Source organism: Hyla sarda, chromosome 1, assembly GCF_029499605.1.
Source record: "Hyla sarda isolate aHylSar1 chromosome 1, aHylSar1.hap1, whole genome shotgun sequence".
NCBI classification, from domain to species: Eukaryota; Metazoa; Chordata; class Amphibia; order Anura; family Hylidae; genus Hyla; species Hyla sarda.
In genome coordinates this window covers 510,639,433-510,662,811 of record NC_079189.1, presented here as the reverse complement: position 1 = coordinate 510,662,811, position 23,379 = coordinate 510,639,433, and the positions used below count along the sequence as shown (strand labels likewise).

General features: G+C 43.0%; 2 protein-coding genes across 5 annotated transcripts in view; one reads left to right on the top strand and one right to left on the bottom strand.

Moving 5' to 3' along the window:
- The window catches only part of ERAP1 (endoplasmic reticulum aminopeptidase 1), a 145,886-nt gene that overhangs the window by 71,619 nt on the left and 50,888 nt on the right, over positions 1–23,379 (bottom strand). The window contains exon 1 of one of the 2 annotated variants that reach the window (XM_056537565.1): positions 4,059–4,182. The exons of the other annotated variant lie outside the window; for it this stretch is intronic. The gene's annotated coding sequence lies outside the window, so the exon portion shown is untranslated. Of the gene's footprint in view, positions 1–4,058; positions 4,183–23,379 lie in introns of those variants that run through there. 2 annotated transcript variants of the gene reach the window in all.
- LNPEP (leucyl and cystinyl aminopeptidase) overlaps positions 4,223–23,379 on the top strand; it is a 125,748-nt gene continuing 106,591 nt past the window's right edge. Inside the window, exon 1 of one of the 3 annotated variants that reach the window (XM_056537562.1) lies at positions 4,223–4,388. In XM_056537562.1, the coding sequence (XP_056393537.1) occupies positions 4,370–4,388 (19 nt within the window). In that variant the 5' untranslated portion in view covers positions 4,223–4,369. Of the gene's footprint in view, positions 4,389–7,458; positions 7,478–8,263; positions 8,285–23,379 lie in introns of those variants that run through there. The other 2 variants (XM_056537561.1, XM_056537563.1) reach the window with 2 other exon arrangements.

The following is a 23,379-nucleotide window of genomic DNA, read 5'->3' as shown; positions in this document are numbered from 1 at the left end:
GACTGAGAACCGGGGCCATATGTCTATTACTACAGGTATTACTACTCCCATCATGGAACAGTCTGTTCCATGCTGGGAGTAGTAGTACTACATAAAAAATTTAAAAAATAGAGAAAAAAAAAGTGAAACACACACTTTAAAAAACATTAATTAAAATTTTGTTATAAAAAATTTAGATTTCGTAAATTTTTTTGCCATCACTACTGCATCCTTTTTATTTATTTATTTATTTTTTTTTTTTGGTACCCAACAAATTTGGGGTATCAAAAAAAAAAAAAAAAAAAAACGCCAAAAGGTGCCAAAAATGCAATTTCCACACAAATGAAAAAACACCAGACGCAGGGCATTGCACTGGGGTTTTTTCAGGCGTTTTTTTCCACCCAAAAAAACAAGTAGAAACTTAGCCTTAATCAAAGCCTGTGGATGCACAGAGAGATACTTATTGGTGACTTTTAAAGGCATCACTTGAAAACTGCTATGGTATACATGTGAACAAGCCCTAAGCAGTGGCACCAAATTCACCAAACAGTTTGCACTACAATGAAATACATAAAGGGATTATCCAGTTCATACAACGGAATTTCCGAGCGTAATTCAGCAGAAACATTCTGCTCCGTTTCAGCAGATTTCCCTTACTTTTAATTGGATTCTGCTGCACCACATCTGTTGTGGAAATCCTGATTCAGGCCATATCAAGTCTTCCGGTGGAACCTGCTCTGAAATACTTTGCAGTCTACAGAGACTATTTACACCAAATATCTGCCTGTATTTTCCGGGTGGACCTTCCACAAATATTTCACTGTGTGAACATAACCTTAGAAAAACAAACTGCACCGCACTTCTCAGGTTGGGTGTGGTTTTGCAGCTCACTTCTATAATAGTGAATCTGATTGGTTGCTATGAACAACTGGTCACCTTTTCCTCTGCACAGGTTTTAATAAATCCTCCCCTGCGTTCCTTCCCCCATTAATGAAATCCTTCAGCATCCTGTCAAAAACAGGATATATAGTGTTAACTAGAGATGAGCGAATTTACAGTAAATTCGATTCGTCACGAACTTCTCGGCTCGGCAGTTGATGACTTATCCTGCATAAATTAGTTCAGCTTTCAGGTGCTCCGGTGGACTGGAAAAGGTGGATAAAGTCCTAGGAAAGAGTCTCCTAGGACTGTATCCACCTTTTCCAGCCCACTGGAGAACCTGAAAGCTGAACTCATTTATGCAGGATAAGTCATCAACTGCTGAGCCGAGAAGTTCGTGACGAATCGAATTTACTATAAATTCGCTCATCTCTAGTGTTAACGGGAGCAGCGGACCCCATTCACTTCACCTAGTGACTCCATTTGGGATGCATCCGTTATTCTAACTGGACTCAAAAATGGGGGGGGGGGGATGTTGCGCTTTTGAAATAGCGCACATAACCTGAAAGGAGTCACTAGATGATCCAGTCCGTCAATAGTTGTGAATGGGGTCCGCTGCTTCCCTTAACAGAATATGTCGGCATACTGTTTTCGGCATAAGGCCAAAGGATACGATTAACGGGGGCAGGAAAGCAAGGGAGGGGGGGGGGGGGGTAGGGGATGTTTACAAAAACAAGTGTTGCTAACAAATACAGTAGAGAAAAAGAACTGCGGGGCACTAACCATAGGCGTTAAAACTTCTTCTTTATTCTTAGTCCGTTATAAAATACGGTGCATACAGATAGGAACGGATGGGCAAGGAGCAAAGTCATCCCTGCTTCTTGTCCGTCCGGTTCTATCTGTATGCACCGTATTTTACAATGAAATACGAATAAAGAAGTTTTAATGCCTATGGTAAGTGCCCAACAGTTCTTTTTCTCTACTGTATTTGCCGGATTGGACTATTGCTTTAGCGGTGAGCACCACCTGGCTGGTGAGCTGTCGGGATCTATTGGGGCATACACTCCTAGGGGCAGTGCTAGTCACCTGCAGTGCCGGGTTGCTTTTTATATGCTATTAAAAACTAGTGTAGTTATTTTTCATGATTTTTTCCATATTTTTTGGGTGGTGGTTTGGTGCCATTGTGTTATCAAAATTATGCTCAGTATTCAAAATAAAACCTTCACTATCAGCGATTGCAACTTACCTGAGTAAAGGCATTTTTTTTATTTTATTTTTTTACCTGTGGCACGTCCCTTTTCCCCCAAGTGTGGTCTGACTATGCGTGGCTATGCACCCAGGTGGACCGCTTTGCGCCAACGTAACGCACCCATGATCAAAAATCACACTTAGTAAATGGCTAACCACTACAAAAAGTCAAAACTGGAAGTGTTCTAAACTACAGCAATTTCTCCTGGACGAAGCCTGAACGTGCCAAAACGCGTGTTGGGGTGACGCTATCCCGGACACTGCTGCTGTCACTAGTCACTTTATTTTGTACTTGCACTTTTTCCTCTGGTCGGTATTCTACCTTGACTCATGTACATAGCAATGTACTATTCTACTGTGTATTTTACTTTTGAACCTGTAATGCAGAGCATGCAGATAGCATTATACATGTAGTTGGGCACTTGCCAAGTTACTATAGGAGAGGACTAGAGATGAGCGAACTTACAGTAAATTCAATTTGTCACGAACTTCTCGGCTCGGCAGTTGATGACTTATCCTGCGTAAATTAGTTCAGCCTTCAGGTGCTCCAGTGGGCTGGAAAAGGTGGATACAGTCCTAGGAAAGAGTCTCCTAGGACTGTATCCACCTTTTCCAGCCCACCGGAGCACCTGAAAGCTGAACTAATTTACGCAGGAAAAGTCATCAACTGCCGAGCCGAGAAGTTTGTGACGAATCAAATTTACTGTAAGTTCGCTCATCTCTAGAGAGGACCATGATCCAGTGAGGCATTAGTCCATATTTTTACTCCTTCTGTACTTCTACTCTTATTGCATGAATTATCATATTTAGTGCGGTTATTGTGGCAGCGTGGCTTCCGGTGTAGCTGTCTTTTTTTATGTGATGTATGTATTCCTCCTTGTTTATGTGAAGTTTTTTTTTTTTTAAGTGATTGAAATAAATATAATATATACAGTGATCCCTGAACTTACAATGGCCTCAACATACAATAGTTTCAACATGTAATGTTTTTTTCTGAACCATTGTAACTTAAAACCAGACTCAACATACAATGCTACAGACAGTCCAGATCTGTGATAACTGTCACAACTGGAGGAACTGACTAATCAGAATGGACATTTTACTGATAAATCACCTCCATTACTGAAGTACAAGCACTGACTGGCTGTCTGGTAGCGCCCCTTACTGTACAGGGAGGAACTACAAGTTCTGTACTACTCCTTACCTGTGCCAGGGTTAGCTGCTCCTTTGGACACCAAGTAAGGGTGGCTCCATTTGGGACACTGTGTGTACTGTACAGGACCCTGAAGAACCATTGTTTCCCAACCAGGGTGCCTCCAGCTGTTGCAAAACTACAACTCCCAGCATGCCCGGACAGCCAACGGCTGTCCGGGCATGCTGGGAGTTGTAGTTTTGCAACAGCTGGAGGCACCCTGGTTGTAAAACACTGAAATAGACAGTGATTTACAGCTCCCAGAAGATCTCTCTTACTTTTATATGTAAGGATTTGCTTAATCTGTATTAGTTATCTACTTATTTTTCTTTATTCCTCCCTTTTTCCTATTTTTGGATGCCATTTTGGTGGCTTCAGAACCAATTACCAGGTTTCCATAGTTATGGTCTCAACATACAATGGTTTCAACATACAATGGTCTTCCTGGAACCAATTAATATTGTAACTTGAGGGACCACTGTATATTATTGCACTATTGAGAGTGGCTCCATTTTTCTCTTTTGGTAGTAGTTGAGAAAGTCGCAAGACATTTGGGCAAAAAGTGCCTGCGCCAAACAACTAGAATAATAAATTTAATAAATTCCCCCCTCCCCCCCAGCATGGACCTAGCCTAAGCCAAGCTTCATGCATAGTCATCCCTGTGTATACTGCCCATCAGTACAGCCTGCAGACAGCTCCCATGGATGATGCCAACTACATGCCCACACTACAATGTGCAGGATACCCACTGCAGCCTTACCTAAAGCTTCCATCCAGTTCAGTGCAGGCTGCCATGTGTGTGTGCAGCCTGGGGGAGTGGTGTATGAGGCTTGTCAGTATGTGTATGGGAGGGGAGACATGATTGCCTGCCTGCCTGCCTGCCAGGGAGGGAAGAGGAAGTGTGCAGCTCAGCCCCCTCCTCCTCCTCCCCTGTCCCAGCACTGACACCAGGGCAGCCTGCACAGCACATGATGGCTCCTCTGTAGCTGCTGCACTCTGTCCACTGCTCTGCTGCTTCAGGGAGAACACAACAGCCAGGATCAGAAGTGACACAACAAGCTCTGCTTTACCATGGACACTGCATCCAGCGGTAAGTAGTCCCTGCTGTCACATGGAGGCACAGGCTTATGTCATCATGTCCCTACCCAGAGGTGACGATTGTTGACAAACATCCCTGTGTAGATAATCATGGCTGCATGCAATAGATCATTGGGGGGGGGACCCCACCATAAAACCCTGGAGGGCCCCCATAATGTGCTGCTGCAGTCATCATGTTGGGTGTATGCAAATACCCAGCAGAAAGTAGCTGTGGGTATAATGCATGCCCTGCCCTGTGCTGGGCTCCTTGTTTTGTTACTTTGCTGGGAGACCTGCTGCTGCCTCCTCTGCCATCTGCAGTCTAAACTATGGAGCAGCTGAAGGTCACAAAGAGCAGTCTACATGTGGGCAGATGCCCCCAAGGAAGAGCCTTTTAGTGTGTGCAGGGACCTTATGCCCACTTATTTACTGGGGCACAATGGGGCTGCAGTGTTTGGTGCTGTCCGCTGCAAGGCAAGGACTGTAAACTGTTAGTATTAGTATTATACATATTGTTATAAATATCTGCAAAACAAATCACAAATAATATAAACACAGGGAGAGCTACTTGTATACTGTTTACTGCAGTGTTTCCAAACCAGGATGCTGCCAGCTATTGCAAAACTACAACTCCCAGCATGCCCGGACAGCCTCCGGCTGTCCGGGCATGCTGGGAGTTGTAGTTTTGCAACAGCTGGAGGCACCCAGGTAGCGCTGCCCATAGTTAGGGTAATTCCTCTTGAATTCTGAATGAATTCACATCTCCTCTGCCCATTGACTATAATGTTTTTTCCGCTGTCCTGTTCTGACGCTGAATTCCGTTTTTTCATTAAGAAAGAGAACATGTTCATTCTTCAAGCAGAATCCGCTAGCAGAAATCAATAGAAGTCAATGGTAAAAAATAAATTTAGCCCGACATCGTTTTCGCACGGAATTTGCGCGGAGAGTGCTGAAAAACCTTTCACTTCTTTCTCCCCCATTTCCGCGTGAATTCTGTGCGAAAAGAAAAAAAATGTCTGCACGTAAATTTTTCGGCGTGAATTCCTCTGGATTTGCTCAGTGTGAACGCACCCTTAGGCAGAACAGGAAGTCTACGACACACAACACTAATGTACTATACCAACAGCAGCCTTTATTACCTTTATGTTATATATAAAGTAGGGATCGACCGATACCGATAATCTGTGGAGGTTAGGGCCGATAACTTATACCGATATTCTGGTATAAGTTATCGGCTATTTATCCCCCCGCGACACCGCTGCAGATCATTGATTTAAAGCGGGCCCTTTAAATCAATGAACTGCAGTGGCTTTTGCGGTGCCATAGACCACCGCCGCCACCCGCTTCTCTCCCCCCCCCCCCTGCCTTTCCGGGAGTCCTCCTGAGTCCTATCACTGCCACCGCCGCCGCACCGCGCCCCCCTACCGCCCCATCGCACCGCCCCGGCCCCATTGCCTCCCCCATCCCCAATTTTATAATTACCTGTTCCAGGGGTCCACTCTACATCTGGCTCCGGTGGCGTCCTCCTGAGCTGTCACTGTGCGCACTGACGGTGACGTCGTGTTGCGTCACGTCACTCGTCATTGCGCACAGCAGGACGCAGCAGGAGCCAGAAGTAGCGTGGACCCCGGGAACAGGTAATTATAAAAACGGGGATGGGGGAGGCAATGGGGCCGGGGCGACGATCCCGGGGGTCCCCAGCAGCGGGATCCCGGCGCTCTGACATCTTATCCCCTATCCTTTGGATAGGGGATAAGATGTCTAGGGAAGGAGTACCCCTTTAAACAGATTTTGTAAATTACTTCTATTAAAAAAATCTTAATCCTTCCAGTCCAGTAGCTGCTGAATACTACAGAGGAAATTATTTTCTTTTTGGAACACAGTGCTCTCTGCTGACATCATGACCACAGTGCTCTCTGCTGACATATCTGTCCATTTCAGGAACTGTCCAGAGCAGCATATGTTTGCTATGGGGATTTTCTCCTACTCTGGACAGTTCTTAAAATGGACAGAGATGTCAGCAGAGAGCACTGTGCTCGTGATGTCAGCAGAGAGCTCTGTGTTCCAAAAAGAAAAGAATTTCTTCTGTAGTATTCAGCAGCTAATAAGTACTGGAAGGATTAAGATTTTTTTTTATAGAAGTAATTTACAAATCTATTTAACTTTCTGGCACCAGTTGATTTAAAAAAAAAAAAAAAAAAAAAAAATTCCCACTGGAGTAACCCTTTTAAGGGTATGTTCACACATTGATAACTCCGCTGCGAGTTTCACTACCTTTCACTTCAATGGGTCCGCCAGTGATTGGCAAATCTGGCGCTATTGGGGTTTACTGCGGACTCATTGAAGTGAAAGGTAACAAAACTTGCAGCGGATAACTCACTGTGGGTTTATTAACATGTAAACGTACCCAAGGATTAGAAAACCAGAGCTGATTTCTTAAAAAGAAAAAAAAGAAAAAACTGCCCCTCACATGTCCTCAGGTTGTGTTTGGTATTACAGCTCGGTTTCATTGAAGTGACTGGAGATGAGTGGTAATACTACACACAACCTGAGAACAGGTGTGGTGCTGTTTTTTGGTAGAAATTAGCTCTGTTTTTTCTCTTCTGGTGTTTTTTAATTTTTTTTTATTAACATGCAGTGGATCCACCAGCTTGCCTGCTTGTTTGTTTTTTTGTGTTTTGCTCTAATGACAGAGCAAATATATGGGGAAAAATAATGCAGATGTGAACATAGCCTTAGAGAACTCATAACCAGGTTGTCATAGACTTATTTCAGGGGCCCCACAAAAAGTAAGTTAAAGGAGTACTCTGGTGAAGAGTATTCCTGCTCCATCCTGCCCGGGCTGCAAAAAAATGAAAATAAACCATCTCTCACCTTCCTGGGTTCCCGCGGAGCGCCACTACAGCTAATCGGTCCTCCGGTCCATCTTCTTCATACTTCCGGGTGTAACGAAGCGTCACATAGCGCTCAGCCTATCGCCGGCCGAGGCAGAACATCGCGGCAGCCGTCGATAGGCTGATCGCCATGTGACGCCCGGAAGTATGAAGAGGGTGGACCGGAGGACCGATCAGCTGTATTGGCGCTCCGCGGGAACCCAGGAAGGTGAAAGATGGTTCATTTTCTTTTTTTTTTTTTTTTTTTGCAGCCCGGGCAGGACGGAGCAGGAATACTCTGCACCAGAGTACTCCTTTAAGTTTAAGACCTGGTTGAGTCATAAGTGTGCCATAGGATCCCAAGAACAATGGGGCAGAGTTATCAAGACCTGTGGAGAGAAAAAGTTGACCAGTTGCCCAAAGCAACCAATCAGATCGCTTCTTTCATTTTTAACAAGGCCTCTGAAAAATGAAAGAAGCGAGCTGATTGGTTGCTATGGGCTCCTGGTCAACTTTTCCTCTGCACAGGTTTTAATTAACCTCCCCTATTAACCTGAAAGAAGATTCTGTGTGAGATGTATCAAAACCTGTCCAGAAAAGTTGACCATAGCAACAAATCACCTCACTTCTTTCATTTTACTGAGGTCTTGTTAAAAATGAAAGAAGTGATCTGATTGGTTGCTATGGGCAACATGGAAACTTTTCTGGAAAGGTTTTGATAAATCTCCCCCTCTGTGTTTAGAATACTTTCTGTGTTTAGAATATTTTCCATATATTTTGGGAGAGATTCATCAAAACCTGTGCTGAGGAAAAGTTGACCAGTTGCCTATAGCAACCAATCAGATTGCTTATTTTATTTTTAAAAAGGCCTCTGCAAAATGAAAGAAGTGATCTGATTGGTTGCTTTGGGCAACTTTTCCTCTGCACAGGTTTTGATTAATCTCCCCCTATGCACACAACGGAATTTCCGAACTCCAGAAGATTTTGGGAGCAGCCCTTAATCCAACAACGCATTTCACTTGGTATTCTGCCGAAAGTATGAACACATAGGGGGAGATGAGGGTTATTATTTATAAATCCTGTGTGTCTGTTATTTACCCCTTGTGTCACAGATATTACTGACACACAGGAGGAAGTTGAGGGGAAAGTTATGACTGTGACAAACAGGTGGAAGATGAGGGGACAGTAATAACTGACACACGGGGGGGGGGGAGATGAGGGGACAGTAATAGCTGACACGCAGGGGGAGAGGAGGGGACAGTAATTGAGACAAGGGGGAGATGAAAGTAATAAATGTGATAGAGAAGGGGGGGGGCAGGAGCTGATGGGACACTAATGACTGTGACACTGAGAGATAGGAGGGCACTAATGACTGATAGAGGGAGAGATGATGGGACACTAATGACAGTGACACTCTGTGTGAAGTGCGGTATCCTGCCTCCTAACTTTTTTTTGACTGCTCATAACACATTTGTTAAGCCCTTATTTAAAGGGGTACTCCGGTGCTTACACATCTTATCCCCTATCCAAAGGATAGGAGATAAGATGCCTTACCGCGGGAGTCCCGCAGCTGGGGACGCCCGTGATCATGCACGCGGCACCCCGTTTGTAGTCAGTCCCCGGGCGTGATAGCTATCATGCCCCCTCCCGTAGGCTTGCATTGAGGGGCGGAGCGTGACATCACACGGGGGCGGAGGCGTGACGTCACACGCTGTCGGCCCTGCGGTCGACCGTAATCAGTACCGGAGCGAACACGCTCCGGGGACTGACTATAAACGGGGTGTCACGTGCATGATCACGGCCGTCCCCAGCTGCGGGACTCCCGCGATCAGGCATCTTATCCCCTATCCTTAGGATAGGGGATAAGATGTGTAAGCACCGGAGAACCCCTTTAAGGAGCTTTTCACAAGGTTCAATGATTGTGTGGCCCTGGCCGCACATACGATCTCTGGATCGTTGTCAGTCAAACATCTTCTGTTTACCCAGGATGTGCGGCCGTCACCAATGATCTTTAGGACCACACAGTGGAACTGTGCTTATGTGACAAACCAGTGTTTATCGGCTGATGGCTGGGGCTTTTATTACACTGGGCAATAATTGTGTTGTCTTCTTTAGGCCATTTTTACGTGCCTGTATTTAGGTCAGTATTTTACATCTGTATGTGTAATCCAAAACCAAGAGTTGGTGCGAAGCACAGAAGAAATGCAAATCTTTCCATTACAGTTTTTTTTCTTTTTGTTGTCTGACTCCTGCTTTTGACTTAGTAATGCTGATACAAGATACCGACTAAAGCTCTGCTGTGTGAACGTGGCCTAAGGCTGTGATCTTTGTTACTACACAATTGGCTTGTAAACAGCTCAGTAAGGAGGTTATTTCTATGGGAAATTGCATTTGTTTCCTGAGCATGTAAAGCCCAAGACGTTTTCACTTTCTGTAAGACTGTTGTCTCCACTGTCTTGAAGAGCTGTAGTGTAAGGAATATTTGCCTTCTTCAGGCTTCTTGCTTGCTCAGTGTTTTTGTTAGGCCCTAAGAGGGTGCAGACATTTTCTTTTATAGATAACGGAAAAGAGATTTTAATTTTATGTCTTAAACTGATCTATAAAAAATAATGAAATATTGTGGCTAGTTGCTATGGGCAACAAGGACAGTTTTAATAACATGAGTCTCGTGCTGCTGTATGGTTGTGTATGAGAGCCCTGTAGGACAGCTTTGTCCCATAGACTTGTAAACAGCTTGTATTACGGTTGCATGCACCTTTGTGTATGACCTACCTTTCTTTTGTATGTGTCATGGAGAATATATGGCGTCATAATTTCGCCAGTTATTATTACAAACCATCAGCAGGATGTTTTCGCCTATTTGTAGGGGACTCCTCAAATGTATACCTTTTAACTTTTACTACAGGTGCAATTAAACATACACAGCCATTTTATATATTGTATACAGCTCTATGGAATAATGCAGTATGAGTAGGTCGGAAGCCAAAATGACACTTCCTTGGCATTTGTATTGTAATAAAGGCCAGGAGCATTCATTGTGAAAAATTCCCAAAGTCTAAGGGCTCTATTACATGTGATGATTATCATCTGAACACTGTGTGTAGTAGGGCAATCGGTCAGCTGACATATGAGCAAACACATGTTGGTCAGCTGATTAATCTGCTTTGACCTGTCAAAAAATCGTTGTCCACTAGTCTGACTGGGGATTGGTATGTGTGGCCAACAGCTGATCAGAGCAAAGGGCCGCATAAATGATCCAGCAATCTGTTGTCTGGCCCTACCAACCCAAAGGGTTGAGTCGTGCAGGGTCAGGCCTTGTAATAGCTCACATGTACATGGGAGGCTTCGTTCAGGGACTCTGTCACAGATTCTGTTCAAATAACCAGACACAAAAATATGGAGTTAGCACAATTTTTTTGTTCAGATAAAACACAGTTAAAGGATGGACACCAGCCGGAATGGGGTCCATCAGGCATAATTAAAGTCAATGGCGGAGATTGATCATATCCTGTGTAGAGTGGTGCAGTTGCCCATAGCACCTTACAGATTGATTCTTTAATTTTGCACAGGCCTCTTTAAAAATAAAAGAAGCAATCTGATTTGCTGTGGGCAACTGCACCATTTTTCCTCTACACAGGCTTTGATAAATCTAGCCCAATGGGATCCATTGGGTTTTGTAATGCAGCGCATCCTCCGGTTCTGGTTTTCTATTTATTCTCCTGCTTCAAGATGGAGCAAACTGAGTTTTAACGCAGATGTGAACAAAGCCTAATGCAGATCAGGAATACTGGATTTGTTCTGTCCTGTATATAATATTTTAGTGGCTTTTAATAACATTGTTTCTATTGAGTTAAGCCGCATTGTCATTGTTATGCTGACGCTTAAGACACATTCACTGTTATGTCTAGTTCATGGAAAATTCAAGATCGATAGCTCCTGTTTGACACTTGGGTATTCCTGTGTTATTATGTACTTGTCCTAGAATTACTTTGGCAAACACATACACTGTACATTACTTGTGTTTACAGAGTATAAATAAAGTCAGAATTTATTATGCTACTTTCTTAATGCAATGCCTATCTATTTTTTTTTTTATGTTAGAAATCCTACCAAATATTAATTCTCTAAAAAGTTGCAGTGTTTCAGGGTATATCATTGGTGGTTGTAATGAGGGATCCTTCCAAAAGTGGTCCAGGCAAGGACAACCAGTGAAGTGGAATCATCGATGAGTGTATGGAGCGAAGGCTAGCCCATCTGATTAAAACTACCCACATTAAAACTACCTTGACACAGTAAGCCTTGTAAATATTTGAGGGACATAGTATAGGTTCTGAATAAATCTATAGGATAGAATATTACCTCTAATAAATATATGCCCACCTGGTGGAATACAGGATTATTATATTCTAAAGAATTATATCAATATCAATAGTAATTGTCAGAGACGATAGTTTGAGGCTGTTCTAGGAAGTCAGTGGTATGTTCTTGAGTGAGAGAAGCATTTTTAGAGTGATCACACTGCATAGGCACAGGGGTAGTGTAGTGCCCAGCATGGGAACCTGTAGCTCACCTGCCCTATCTCCCCCTGAGTCATTGGTTAGAATACTGCTAGAGCAGATCATAATTACTTTATAATTTTTCTGCCTACTATAAGCTTTATATTGTGTCCACTATGGTGGATGGTTGCCAGGTTAACGTTTCACAGGTAATGACATTTTCCCCAAGTCGGGCAGCCCTACTGCCAGTGGTTTCGACTTCGGTATCACGTTTAAATGGGCACTGCCAGATATAAAAACTTTTTATGTGTTGTACATCTTGGCAAAACATTAACCTTCCTAGTATACTTCATAAGAATTGTATTTACTTTTTATAGAAATCATAGCTTGTAAAATCATGGCTTTGTCCAAGCTGAAGCACAGGCATGGACACAGTCTAGCAAGTGAGTGTGGGCTAGCACTCCTCTGTGCTGCTATCAGAGAGGAGAGAGCACAGAGGAGTGCCGTCAGAGAGGAGAGAGCACAGAGGAGTGCCGTCAGAGAGGAGAGAGCACAGAGGAGTGCCGTCAGAGAGGAGAGAGCACAGAGGGGTGCCGTCAGAGAGGAGAGAGCACAGAGGGGTGCCGTCAGAGAGGAGCGAGCACAGAGGGGTGCCGTCAGAGAGGAGCGAGCACAGAGGGGTGCCGTCAGAGAGGAGCGAGCACAGAGGGGTGCCGTCAGAGAGGAGAGAGCACAGAGGGGTGCCGTCAGAGAGGAGAGAGCACAGAGGGGTGCCGTCAGAGAGGAGAGAGCACAGAGGGGTGCCGTCAGAGAGGAGAGAGCACAGAGGGGTGCCGTCAGAGAGGAGAGAGCACAGAGGGGTGCCGTCAGAGAGGAGAGAGCACAGAGGGGTGCCGTCAGAGAGGAGAGAGCACAGAGGGGTGCCGTCAGAGAGGAGAGAGCACAGAGGGGTGCCGTCAGAGAGGAGAGAGCACAGAGGGGTGCCGTCAGAGAGGAGAGAGCACAGAGGGGTGCCGTCAGAGAGGAGAGAGCACAGAGGGGTGCCGTCAGAGAGGAGAGAGCACAGAGGGGTGCCGTCAGAGAGGAGAGAGCACAGAGGGGTGCCGTCAGAGAGGAGAGAGCACAGAGGGGTGCCGTCAGAGAGGAGAGAGCACAGAGGGGTGCCGTCAGAGAGGAGAGAGCACAGAGGGGTGCCGTCAGAGAGGAGAGAGCACAGAGGGGTGCCGTCAGAGAGGAGAGAGCACAGAGGGGTGCCGTCAGAGAGGAGAGAGCACAGAGGGGTGCCGTCAGAGAGGAGAGAGCACAGAGGGGTGCCGTCAGAGAGGAGAGAGCACAGAGGAGCAGTATCAGACAGGAGAGAGCACAGAGGAGCAGTATCAGACAGGCAGACAGGAGAGTGCACAGAGGAGTGCTGTCAGCCAGGAGAGAGAGTCCAGAGGAGTGCTAGCCAGGGATGTGGGAATTGGATCGCCCGACGCCCGGGACATGCAGTTCATGGTGAGTGACGTCATCGCACGTGCCGTGCAGTACGCCGGGATGCTGGCGTCCTGCGCAGCGCTTGCGATGACGTCATTCACCGCACGCACCTCCACTAGGAAGTCCCTGCAGGGAACAGGGAGATGCTGGCCATTTACTGCATGGTCACTGCTGGCCACTGCCTACCACTAGGTTCTAACCTCTGTACTTAGGGCAGTGCATCCCAACCATGGGGCCTCTTGCGTTCGGCTGTCCGGGCATGCTGGAAGTTGTAGATTTGCAACAGCGGGAGGCACCCTGGTTGAAGAACACTGACTTAGGTGGTATAATTGTTTAAATTGGAGCCCTACCTGCTGGGGGTCATATCTATTTAGGTTCCTTTCTACCTACTGGGAAGCCCTACCTAATCATCAGGTAGGGCTCCCCAGTAGGTAGACAGGCCCCCAAATAGATATGACTCCAATCAGTGATGGGTGTCATATCTATCTGGGGGCTGTCTACCTACGTGGGAGCCCTACTTGATGGAGGTCATATCTTTCAGTGGACATGTCTACATATGGGGGAGCGCTACCTAATGGGGGACATATCTATCTGGTGCTCTGTCTGCCTACCCTTCCTACCAACTGGGGGGGGGGGGGGATATCTATCTGGGGAATTATTTACTTACTAGGGGAGCCCTACCTACCTGATGAGGGGACGGACCTGCCTGATAAAGGGACATACCTTCCTGAAGGGGGGGGGGGGGGGCTTCCTACTTAATGGGGCAGACTTGCTTATCAGGGGCCCTATCCACCTAATGGGGTGACATACTGGTCTGCCTATTAAGTTTCTATTAATAAATACCTAATTTACAGACTATTTTATTATTTTATGTACCTGGACAAGTGGATTGTCATGAGGAACAAGTAGACGGTGCTCCGTTTTAGTCCCTTGGACAAGTGTCTATTTAATTTATTTTATTTCCACAAAATCTATTTTATTTCCACACCCCTGGCTAGCCCACCCTCACTTACTGGACTTTGTCCATGCCTGTGCTTCAGCTTGGACAAAGCCATGATTTTATAAGCCATGATTTCTATAAAAAGGAAATAACATTTTCTTACTAAGTATATTAGAAAGGTTAATGTTTTGTCAAGATGTACAACATATAAAACGTTTTTGATTCTGACAGTGCCCATTTAAGTAATGCTGTGATCTTCTTGGCACCACTAGTGTACAACAGCTGAGAAGCCAGATAAAGGGGGGCACATGTGGCTTACAAGCTGCTGGTTGGGAAACACCACTTTAAAACTTCACTCCCAGTGTCCCCATATTTAGAATTATTGTTTAATGATTTTGCCTGGATTGGTCAGACTATTAGATTTCTCAGAGGTAAATGTATACTGTCTGAGGTTTCCTGCCACTATGAAAAAGGAACTCTGTAATGTTTTGCTTGCTCTGAGATCTTATTTTCCGATGTAATGTTTGAGTCTGATCAAAGGAGAAAAAAATCTTGAAATTTGTATATATCTTTTGACCATATTAAAACAGCAGGAGGAGTTCCTGTTTTTACTTGTAAAAGTAGTTGACTACACACATTGTACACTGAGGGAGGGGTAAAATACTTTTCTGTCTCTCAGAAGAAAGCAGAGGTTTACAATGCATTCAGAAAGTCTTCACACCCTTTTGACTTTTTTCTCCATGTTGTTTTCTTGTGACCTTGTTCTAAAATAGAAAAAAAAAAAGTTTCCCCCCCCCATTGTTCTGAACTCAATACCCCCTAATGATAAAGTGAAAAGGAATGTTACAAATCTTTGATTTATTAGAAAAAATAATTTATTAGAAGAAAATAAATAAAAATATTACATGGACATAAGTATTCAGACCCTTTACTCAGTGTTTAGTTGAAGCACCTTTAGCTAAGATTACAGCCTCCAGTATTCTTGGATATGAGGCCACAAGGTTTGCACTCCTGGATTTAGGAATTCTCAGCCATTCTTTTCTATAGATCCTTTCAAGCTCTGTCAGGTTGAATGGGGACTGTCATTAGATGCCATTTTCTAAGTTGGTTAGGAGGCCAGGCTCTTAACTCTTAGTGGAGCAGAATTTTTTAGAATGCTTCTACAATCCTGTATCTGAGCTCTACTGGCAAATTCTGTTTTCAAATTCAGATTGTAGTGTGGTGAGTGCGGATTGATGGGAGGATTTTATTTTCGCACAAGGCCACAAAATGTGGGAAAAAAAAGTAAAAGGGTGTTAAGACTTTCCAAATGCCTTGTTTGTTGTGATGGTCTGGAGTCGTTTCAGCTAAGCTCTGTACTGCATTCTGTTGATTTTGTATATATTACATATATATTTATGCATAATTAGTTCTATATAGTGAGGCAATTGCTAGAATTCTGAGGTGAATTCCATACACAAGAAGTGCATATGCAGATACGGTAACAAATACAGATTTGTGACCGGTGAGGACCCCCATTGGGGTGGCAATTGCCACAAGAGCAGGGATCGAGCAATTGCTTAGCCGCTACATTCATCTGTATGGGACTGAAGAAGATAACAAAGTTCTGCACTTGGTTTTGGCAGTGCACAGTCTTGATCACCGCTCTGTTAAATTGGGGAACTCTGCATCCTGTTCTCTTGATCAATGTGGGTCCTACAGTATCCTGGACAGGTGAGGATAGATGTGATTTAATATTCACTTCCCAACTCCTTTTACTATCCTATTGACTATATTAAAGGGGTATTCCAGGTTTTTTTTTTTATTTGACTATGCTACAGGGGCTGTAAAGTTAGTGTAGTTCATAATATAGTGTCTGCACCTGTGTGTGACGGTTTTCTCACAATTCTTCTGTGATTTTCACTCCAATATTTATTTTTATCAGCATACAAAATGACTGTTGTCTCGGATTTTTCCCAGCTTGCAATGCGGCCGAGACCTGACTCACTAGTCAGCTGATGACAGGGAGCCTGTCTGCTTCAATGGGTGGAGGGATCGCTTGATGAAAGAGGGATCAATCTGCAACAGCTGTAGGCTCCCTGATTGAAAACCACAGGTCTTTTGTTTCAATGGGTAGGTTGGCTGATATTTGGGAGGGAGGAAAATGGAATTGTGGGATTTGTAGTCAAAAAGAGAAAAATCAAACAGGAAATACAAGCTCACAAACAGCTAGCCACAGTGTTATGGTAATCTCACAACATAGCCATTTAGCCCCAAGACAAGCGCAGATCCTTCCTAAGAATGTCCATTACTGTCTGGCAAATACGTACTAAAATCACCTTATGGTGGATAACCCCTTTAAGTTCCTTATGGATACTTATGTACAAACACAATTTTCTATGCATTTGTAACTTGTAGAAAGTTGAAGTTTTAAATGATCTAACTATTAGAGTGAACTTGTGTTGCCCCATGGCATTCTTCAATAACTATTCGTGCTGTTAAAACATGTACCCAAAGTATTTCCTGAGCTTATAAAAAGTCTAGAAGTGATGTTCTTTTTCTTTCCTATATTCCTTTGCCAAATTTAGAGCATCACAGCCCATTTACAAGTTTTATTTCTTTTATGGACCTATTTGTAAGACATTAATTAAAATAGTTGTGAACTGCTTTAAAGGAAATTATGGTGAAATGATTCCTATAACATCCTCCTATTTTTTATACCAACCGTATATATGCCATAGAAGTTAGAGTAGTGGTGGTGTTAGGGTGGCTATAGTGATTTCTGACCCCATATGATCCACAGAAACTAGGGATTTCCTTAACTTTTAACCCCTTAAGGACTCAGCCCATTTTGGCCTTAAGGACTCAGACAATTTAATTTTTACGTTTTCATATTTTCCTCCTCGCCTTCTAAAAATCATAACTCTTTTATATTTTCATCCACAGACTAGTATGAGGGCTTGTTTTTTGCGCGACCAGTTGTCCTTTGTAATGACATCACTCATTATATCATAAAATGTATGGCGCAACCAAAAAACACTATTTTTGTGGGGAAATGAAAACGAAAAACGCAATTTTGCTAATTTTGGAAGGTTTCGTTTTCACACCGTACAATTTATGGTAAAAATGACATGTGTTCTTTATTCTGAGGGTCAATACGATTAAAATGATACCCATTATTATATACTTTTATATTATTGTTGCGCTTAAAAAAAATCACAAACTTTTTAACCAAATTAGTACGTTTATAATCCCTTTATTTTGATGACCTCTAACTTTTTTATTTTTCCGTATAAGTGGCGGTATGGGGGCTCATTTTTTGCGCCATGATCTGTACTTTTTTTTGATACCACATTTGCATATAAAAAACTTTTAATAAATTTTTTATAATTTTTTTTTAATAAAATGTATAAAAAAAGTAGGAATTTTGGACTTTTTTTTTTTTTCTCGTTCACACCGTTCACCGTACGGGATCATTAACATTTTATTTTAATAGTTCGGACATTTACGCACGCGGCGATACCAAATATGTCTATAAAAAATGTTTTTTACGCTTTTTGGGGGTAAAATAGGAAAAAACTGACGTTTTACATTTTTATTGGGGGAGGGGATTTTTCACTTTTTTTAACTTTTACTTTTACATTTTTTTACATTTTTTTTTTACACTTGAATAGTCCCCATAGGGGACTATTCATAGCAATACCATGATTGCTAATACTAATCTGTTCTATGTATAGGACATAGAACAGATCAGTATTATCGGTCATCTCCTGCTCTGGTCTGCTCGATCACAGACCAGAGCAGGAGACGCCGGGAGCCGGACGGAGGAAGGAGAGGGGACCTCCGTCCGGCGTTCTGAATGATCGGATCCCCGCAGCTGCGCTGCGGGCGATCCGATCGTTCATTTAAATCGCGAACTGCCGCAGATGCCGGGATCTGTATTGATCCCGGCACCTGAGGGGTTAATGGCGGACGCCCGCGAGATCGCGGGCGTCAGCCATTGCCGGCGGGTCCCTGGCTGCGATCAGCAGCCGGGATCAGCCGCGCATGACACGGGTATCGCTCCGATGCCCGCGGTTATGCACAGGACGTAAATGTACGTCCTGGTGCGTTAAGTACCACCTCACCAGGACGTACATTTACGTCCTGCGTCCTTAAGGGGTTAAGGAATATGAAATTCTCATCTAATAAAATCCTTTTTTGTCATGTAAATCATAGAAGAGTTTAGTTTTATAGTGTGCAGCAATGCACATTGGCACCTTTTTTATTGTGATGTAGTAGTTCTGTTAGAAGCAGTCTGTATAGTAGGCAGACCATGCACCAACATTTTTTCAATGCATTCATACATGTCCCTTCAGGGGACTTTTCAGGATAATTTGTCATGTGTTTTTATATGAGGAGTAGCACTATTTCTGGCCATTACAGAACTCATATGACATTTTTCAGATTTCTGCTCTTGTTGTTATTTTCAGTTGTTCACAAGCTAGTGGGTGGAGCCTAGTCTGAAAGATATCTCCCATACACTGCAAGCACACAGAAGAGGGGGACCTTCTCCCCTACATCTCTATAGTATACCCGGTTAAGCATCAGCAGCAAGGAGGACATGATAGATCAGTACTGGACAGTGTAAGCTGTAAATTCAGCTCTGTGTTTTATTGTAATGCTGATTACAACACTAGAGTCACAGGTGTTGTTAGGGTGACAGAGGAGCTCCTTCTTTCCACATAGATGTACACCACATAGATGTTGCAGTCACCATTGACTGCGGCCCTTTAAGGTATAAAATAGCCTGGATTGGTGGATCCTCTGATCCTGCTTAATCCAGCACAGGTGACCCATTTGAGGCTTATTCTACAGTGCCATAAAAAGGAGCATGTAATGGAATAAAGAAAAAAAATAGCTGCCTTAAAAAGGCTTATTGGTGGTCTTTTCGAGGTTAAGCCAACGCGTGACTGTAGTTCTATAAGGCAGCGTTTGAAGCGTCGGGGCTTATTCACACTACAGAATTTCCGGGCTGGAGATGTTCCTGGAAGAAATTCTGCAACGGCCACTTTTGAAAATCCTTCATTGCTGGGAACTCGTGGACATGTGCCATCACCACTGACAGCAATGCAGTGCACACTGAATTCCGGTGAAAGAATGAATATGTACATGGAATTTTAAAGGGGTATTCCGGTGGAAAACTATTTATTTATTTTTTTTTTTTTTAAATCAACTGGTGCCAGAAAGTTAAACAGATTTGTAAATGACTTCTATTAAAAAAATCTTAATCCTTCCAGTACTTATTAGCTGCTGAATACTACAGAAGAAATTCTTTTCTTTTTGGAACAGCTCTTTGCTGACATTACGAGCACAATGCTCTCTGCTGACATCTCTGTCCATTTTAAGAACTGTCCAGAGCAGGAGAAAATCTCCATAGCAAAGATATGCTGCTCTGGACAGTTCCTAAAATGTAATTTACAAATCTGTTTAATTTTCTGACACCAGTTGATTTGAAAAAAAAAAAAAAAGTTTTCCACCGGAGTACCCCTTTAAGTTCCTTCCGCCTTCTAATATGACAATCCACTACACCTTTATCTGGGTATTGTAATGCAAAGACTGTGGTGCAATGCTTAGTGATAGGTGTAGAAATAATTCTTAATGTATAAACTGTGTATCCTACAATGCAACACAACAGAACATCTCTTTGGAGGCACTAAACTGAGTGGCCTGTGAGCACAATAGTTCCTTTCATCGTGGTTCTGTGTTTTAGCAGTTTTTGTTTTATTATGTACACCAGAATAGCTCCTGGCACAATGTATTCATATGCCTTATTCACCCAAATTCTGAAAATGAGTCTCCTTATTTTTGTGAACTATATAAAAAGTGAATGTGTTTTTTGAGTCAAAGGTATCCTGCAGTAGTCCGCCTATACAGTAGAATACTTTGGAGCCTTTCATTGGTTAATGCAGAGATGTCCTACCAACATATAACTGTGATAGAAGGCTAAAACACAGTGTGAACAGTGTCAGCCATGAATGTTATTAGAGAGCCCATTTATATAATCTGTAGAGGAGAACATTACATGTAAATGATATTCAAAAGTGAAGCTTCACTTCCAGATATTCTGCATCTAAAGTCTGCGATGCCACCATTATATTCTCACTGCTTAGCAAACTGACTCATCTAAGGCAAATACATTTATTTTCTGCTGGTTGCTAGGAGATGATGACTTTTGGCACTCCACTTTTCCTGGATGCCTTGTATGGCACCGGCCCAGCTTGCTTACCGTACAGAACACAAAATCTGAGAGATCTGAATTTGAGCTATTTCCATGATCCAGAAATGTAGTAAATATCAGAGTATTGCTGGGGCATTGTGCGCCTGGGTCAAGTTTAACCTAATTTCCTGAAATGGGCATTTCCTGCAATCTGGTTGTGGAAGAAAAGACAATTGTTCAGCTGGTGTGCTATGGTTTCCCATACTAAATATTGTGTGATGGTCAGGATAACTCGCTCTGCTCTACAGGTTCTCTATCTTGTGTTCTGAGAACCACAGGCTGTGTTTGGCGTTTAGGATTTCAGGGGAACATGTAATTGCGTATTCTGATAGATTTCATATACATTTAGTGTCAGTCACACATCCCACGGCTTTCCAGATGCTGAAATGAAAACCAACGTGCATAAGATTCTCATAGTATTTTAAGAATCCATGGATAGGGATGAGAGAAACTCTCTTGGTGCCCAAGGCAGGAGATCCACCATATTTACCCCATCCTTAGTCCTGGACTTGCAGCATACTAGTTGTAGGAAAATCAGCCATTTAATTGCCCATGCCCTATGTAATAAACATCAATCCCTAACTTAACCTTCTTATTTGTGATACCTACTGCTATATACATATATGTACAGTGGGGCAAAAAAGTATTTAGTCAGCCATTGTGCACGTTCTCCCACTTAAAAAGATTAGAGAGGCCTGTAATTTTCATCATAGGTATACCTCAACTATGAGACATAATGAGAAAAAAAATCCATAAAATTACAAAGAATTTAATAGCAAATTATGGTTAAAAATAAGTATTTGGTCACCTACAAACAAACAAGATTTCTGGCTCTCACAGACCTGTAACTTCTTCTTTCAGAGTCTCCCCTGTCCTCCACTCGATACCTGTATTAATAGCACCTGTTTGAACTTATCAGTATGAAAGGCATCTGTCCACAACATAAAACAGTCACACTCTAAACTCCACTATGGCCAAGACCAAAGAGCTGTCAAAGGACACCAGAAACAAAATTATAGACCTGCACCAGGTTGGGAAGACTGAATCTGCAATAGGCAAGCAGCTTTGTGTGAAGAAATAAACTGTGGGAGCAATTATTAGAAAATGGAAGACATACAAGACCACTAATAATCTCCCTTGATCTGGGGCTCCATGCAAGATCTCACCCCGTGGTGTCAAAATGATCACAAGAAAGGTGAGCAAAAATCCCAGAACCACTAGTGAATGACCTGCAGAGAGCTGGGACCAAAGTAGCAAAGGCTATCATCAGTAATACACTATGCCACCAGGGACTTAAATCATGCAGTGCCAGACGTGTCGTCCTTCTTAAGCCAGTACATGTCCGGGCCTGTCTGAAGTTTGCTAGAGAGCATTTGGATGATTTAGAAGAGTGTTGGGAGAATGCCCTATAGTCAGATGAAACCAAAGTAGAACTTTTTGGTGAAAACTCAACTCGTCGTGTTTAGAGGAGAAAGAATGCTGAGTTGTATCCAAAGAACACCATACCTACTCTGAAGCATGGGGGTGGAAACATCATGCTTTGGGGCTGTTTTTCTGCTAAGGGACCAGGACGACTGATCCGTGTAAAGAAAAGAATGAATGGGGCCATGTATTGTGAGATTTTGAGTTAAAACCTCCTTCCATTAGCAAGGGCATTGAAGATAAAACGTGGCTGGGTCTTTCAGCATGACAATGATCCCAAACACCCCGTCCGTGCAAAAAAGAAGTGGTTTCGTAAGTAGCATTTCAAGGTCCTGAAGTGGCCTAGCCAGTCTCTAGATCTCAAACCCATAGAAAACCTTTTGGAGGAAGTTGAAAGTCTGTGTTGCCCAGCAACAGCCCCAAAACATCACTGCTCTAGAGGAGAGCTGCATGAAGGAATGGGCCAAAATACCAGCAACAGTGTGTGAAAACCTTGTGAAGACATTTGAACTCATTGCCATTGTCATTGCCAACAAAGGGTATATAACAAAGTATTGAGATGAACTTTTGTTATTGACCAAATACTTATTTTCCACCATAATTTGCTAATACATTCTTAAAAAATCAGACAATGTGATTTTATGGATATGTCTCTCATAGTTGAGGTATACCTATGATGAACATTACAGGCCTCTCTCATCTTTTTAAGTGGGAGAACTTGCACAATTGGTGGCTCACTAAATACTTTTCTTCCCCCATTGTATATGGCTTCTGACACTCTATCAACTGATTCTTTTCAGTAAATCTGGTCCTGGTGGATTGCATCATATTTAGACCTTGTGTATACAGTGCAGATAATTTTGGTAACTGTACTACAGCATATCTTTTTATATGCCCTGTGCAGGTTTGGCCCACCGCAGTCAGCAAAGTTTCTGTGCATTGTATGTCTGTTGTGTATGGTCTTTTTTAAACAGTTACTATCAGTAATAAAATTTATCAAGACATGTCCAAAGTTTTTTTTTTTTTTTTTTTTTTTTTAAGCATTGGGTCTCAGTCCTGAGAGCCACTGCAGTAGTAAGTTTTATAAGATTAGGGAAGTTTGCGGCATAAGGCAGCTCTCTCCCTCGCTGTCAATCAAATCTGATTTCTTCACTATAGGAGTTTTATGCAGCCAAAATGTCAAATCTGGCAGCCAGCAGGGGGTGGAGCGTGTTACTGCACACTTCTCTGGCTTATAACTAGAGATCGCAGTGAGATTCGATTCGTTCAAAACTTTTAACATGTCTGGAAACATGTAAAAAAAAAAAAAATTCTTTTTTTAAATGCTACCTTTCAGATTCCCAATTTTTTTTGTTACTTTTAAGCGTAACTAATCCTGATCTTTTTATGTGTCTAGCACCTATATTTCTCTCACAAATACCTTCCAGCTCTTGCTCATTTGGTTTGTCTTTATTTGCTTTGGAGGAGGCATGTCTGTCTCTTGTCCTCACTCTGCATGACCTATTATCCTCCCTGAGTCTGCTGTGCTGGTTCTCTTCATCCAATCACTTCCGGCTGCT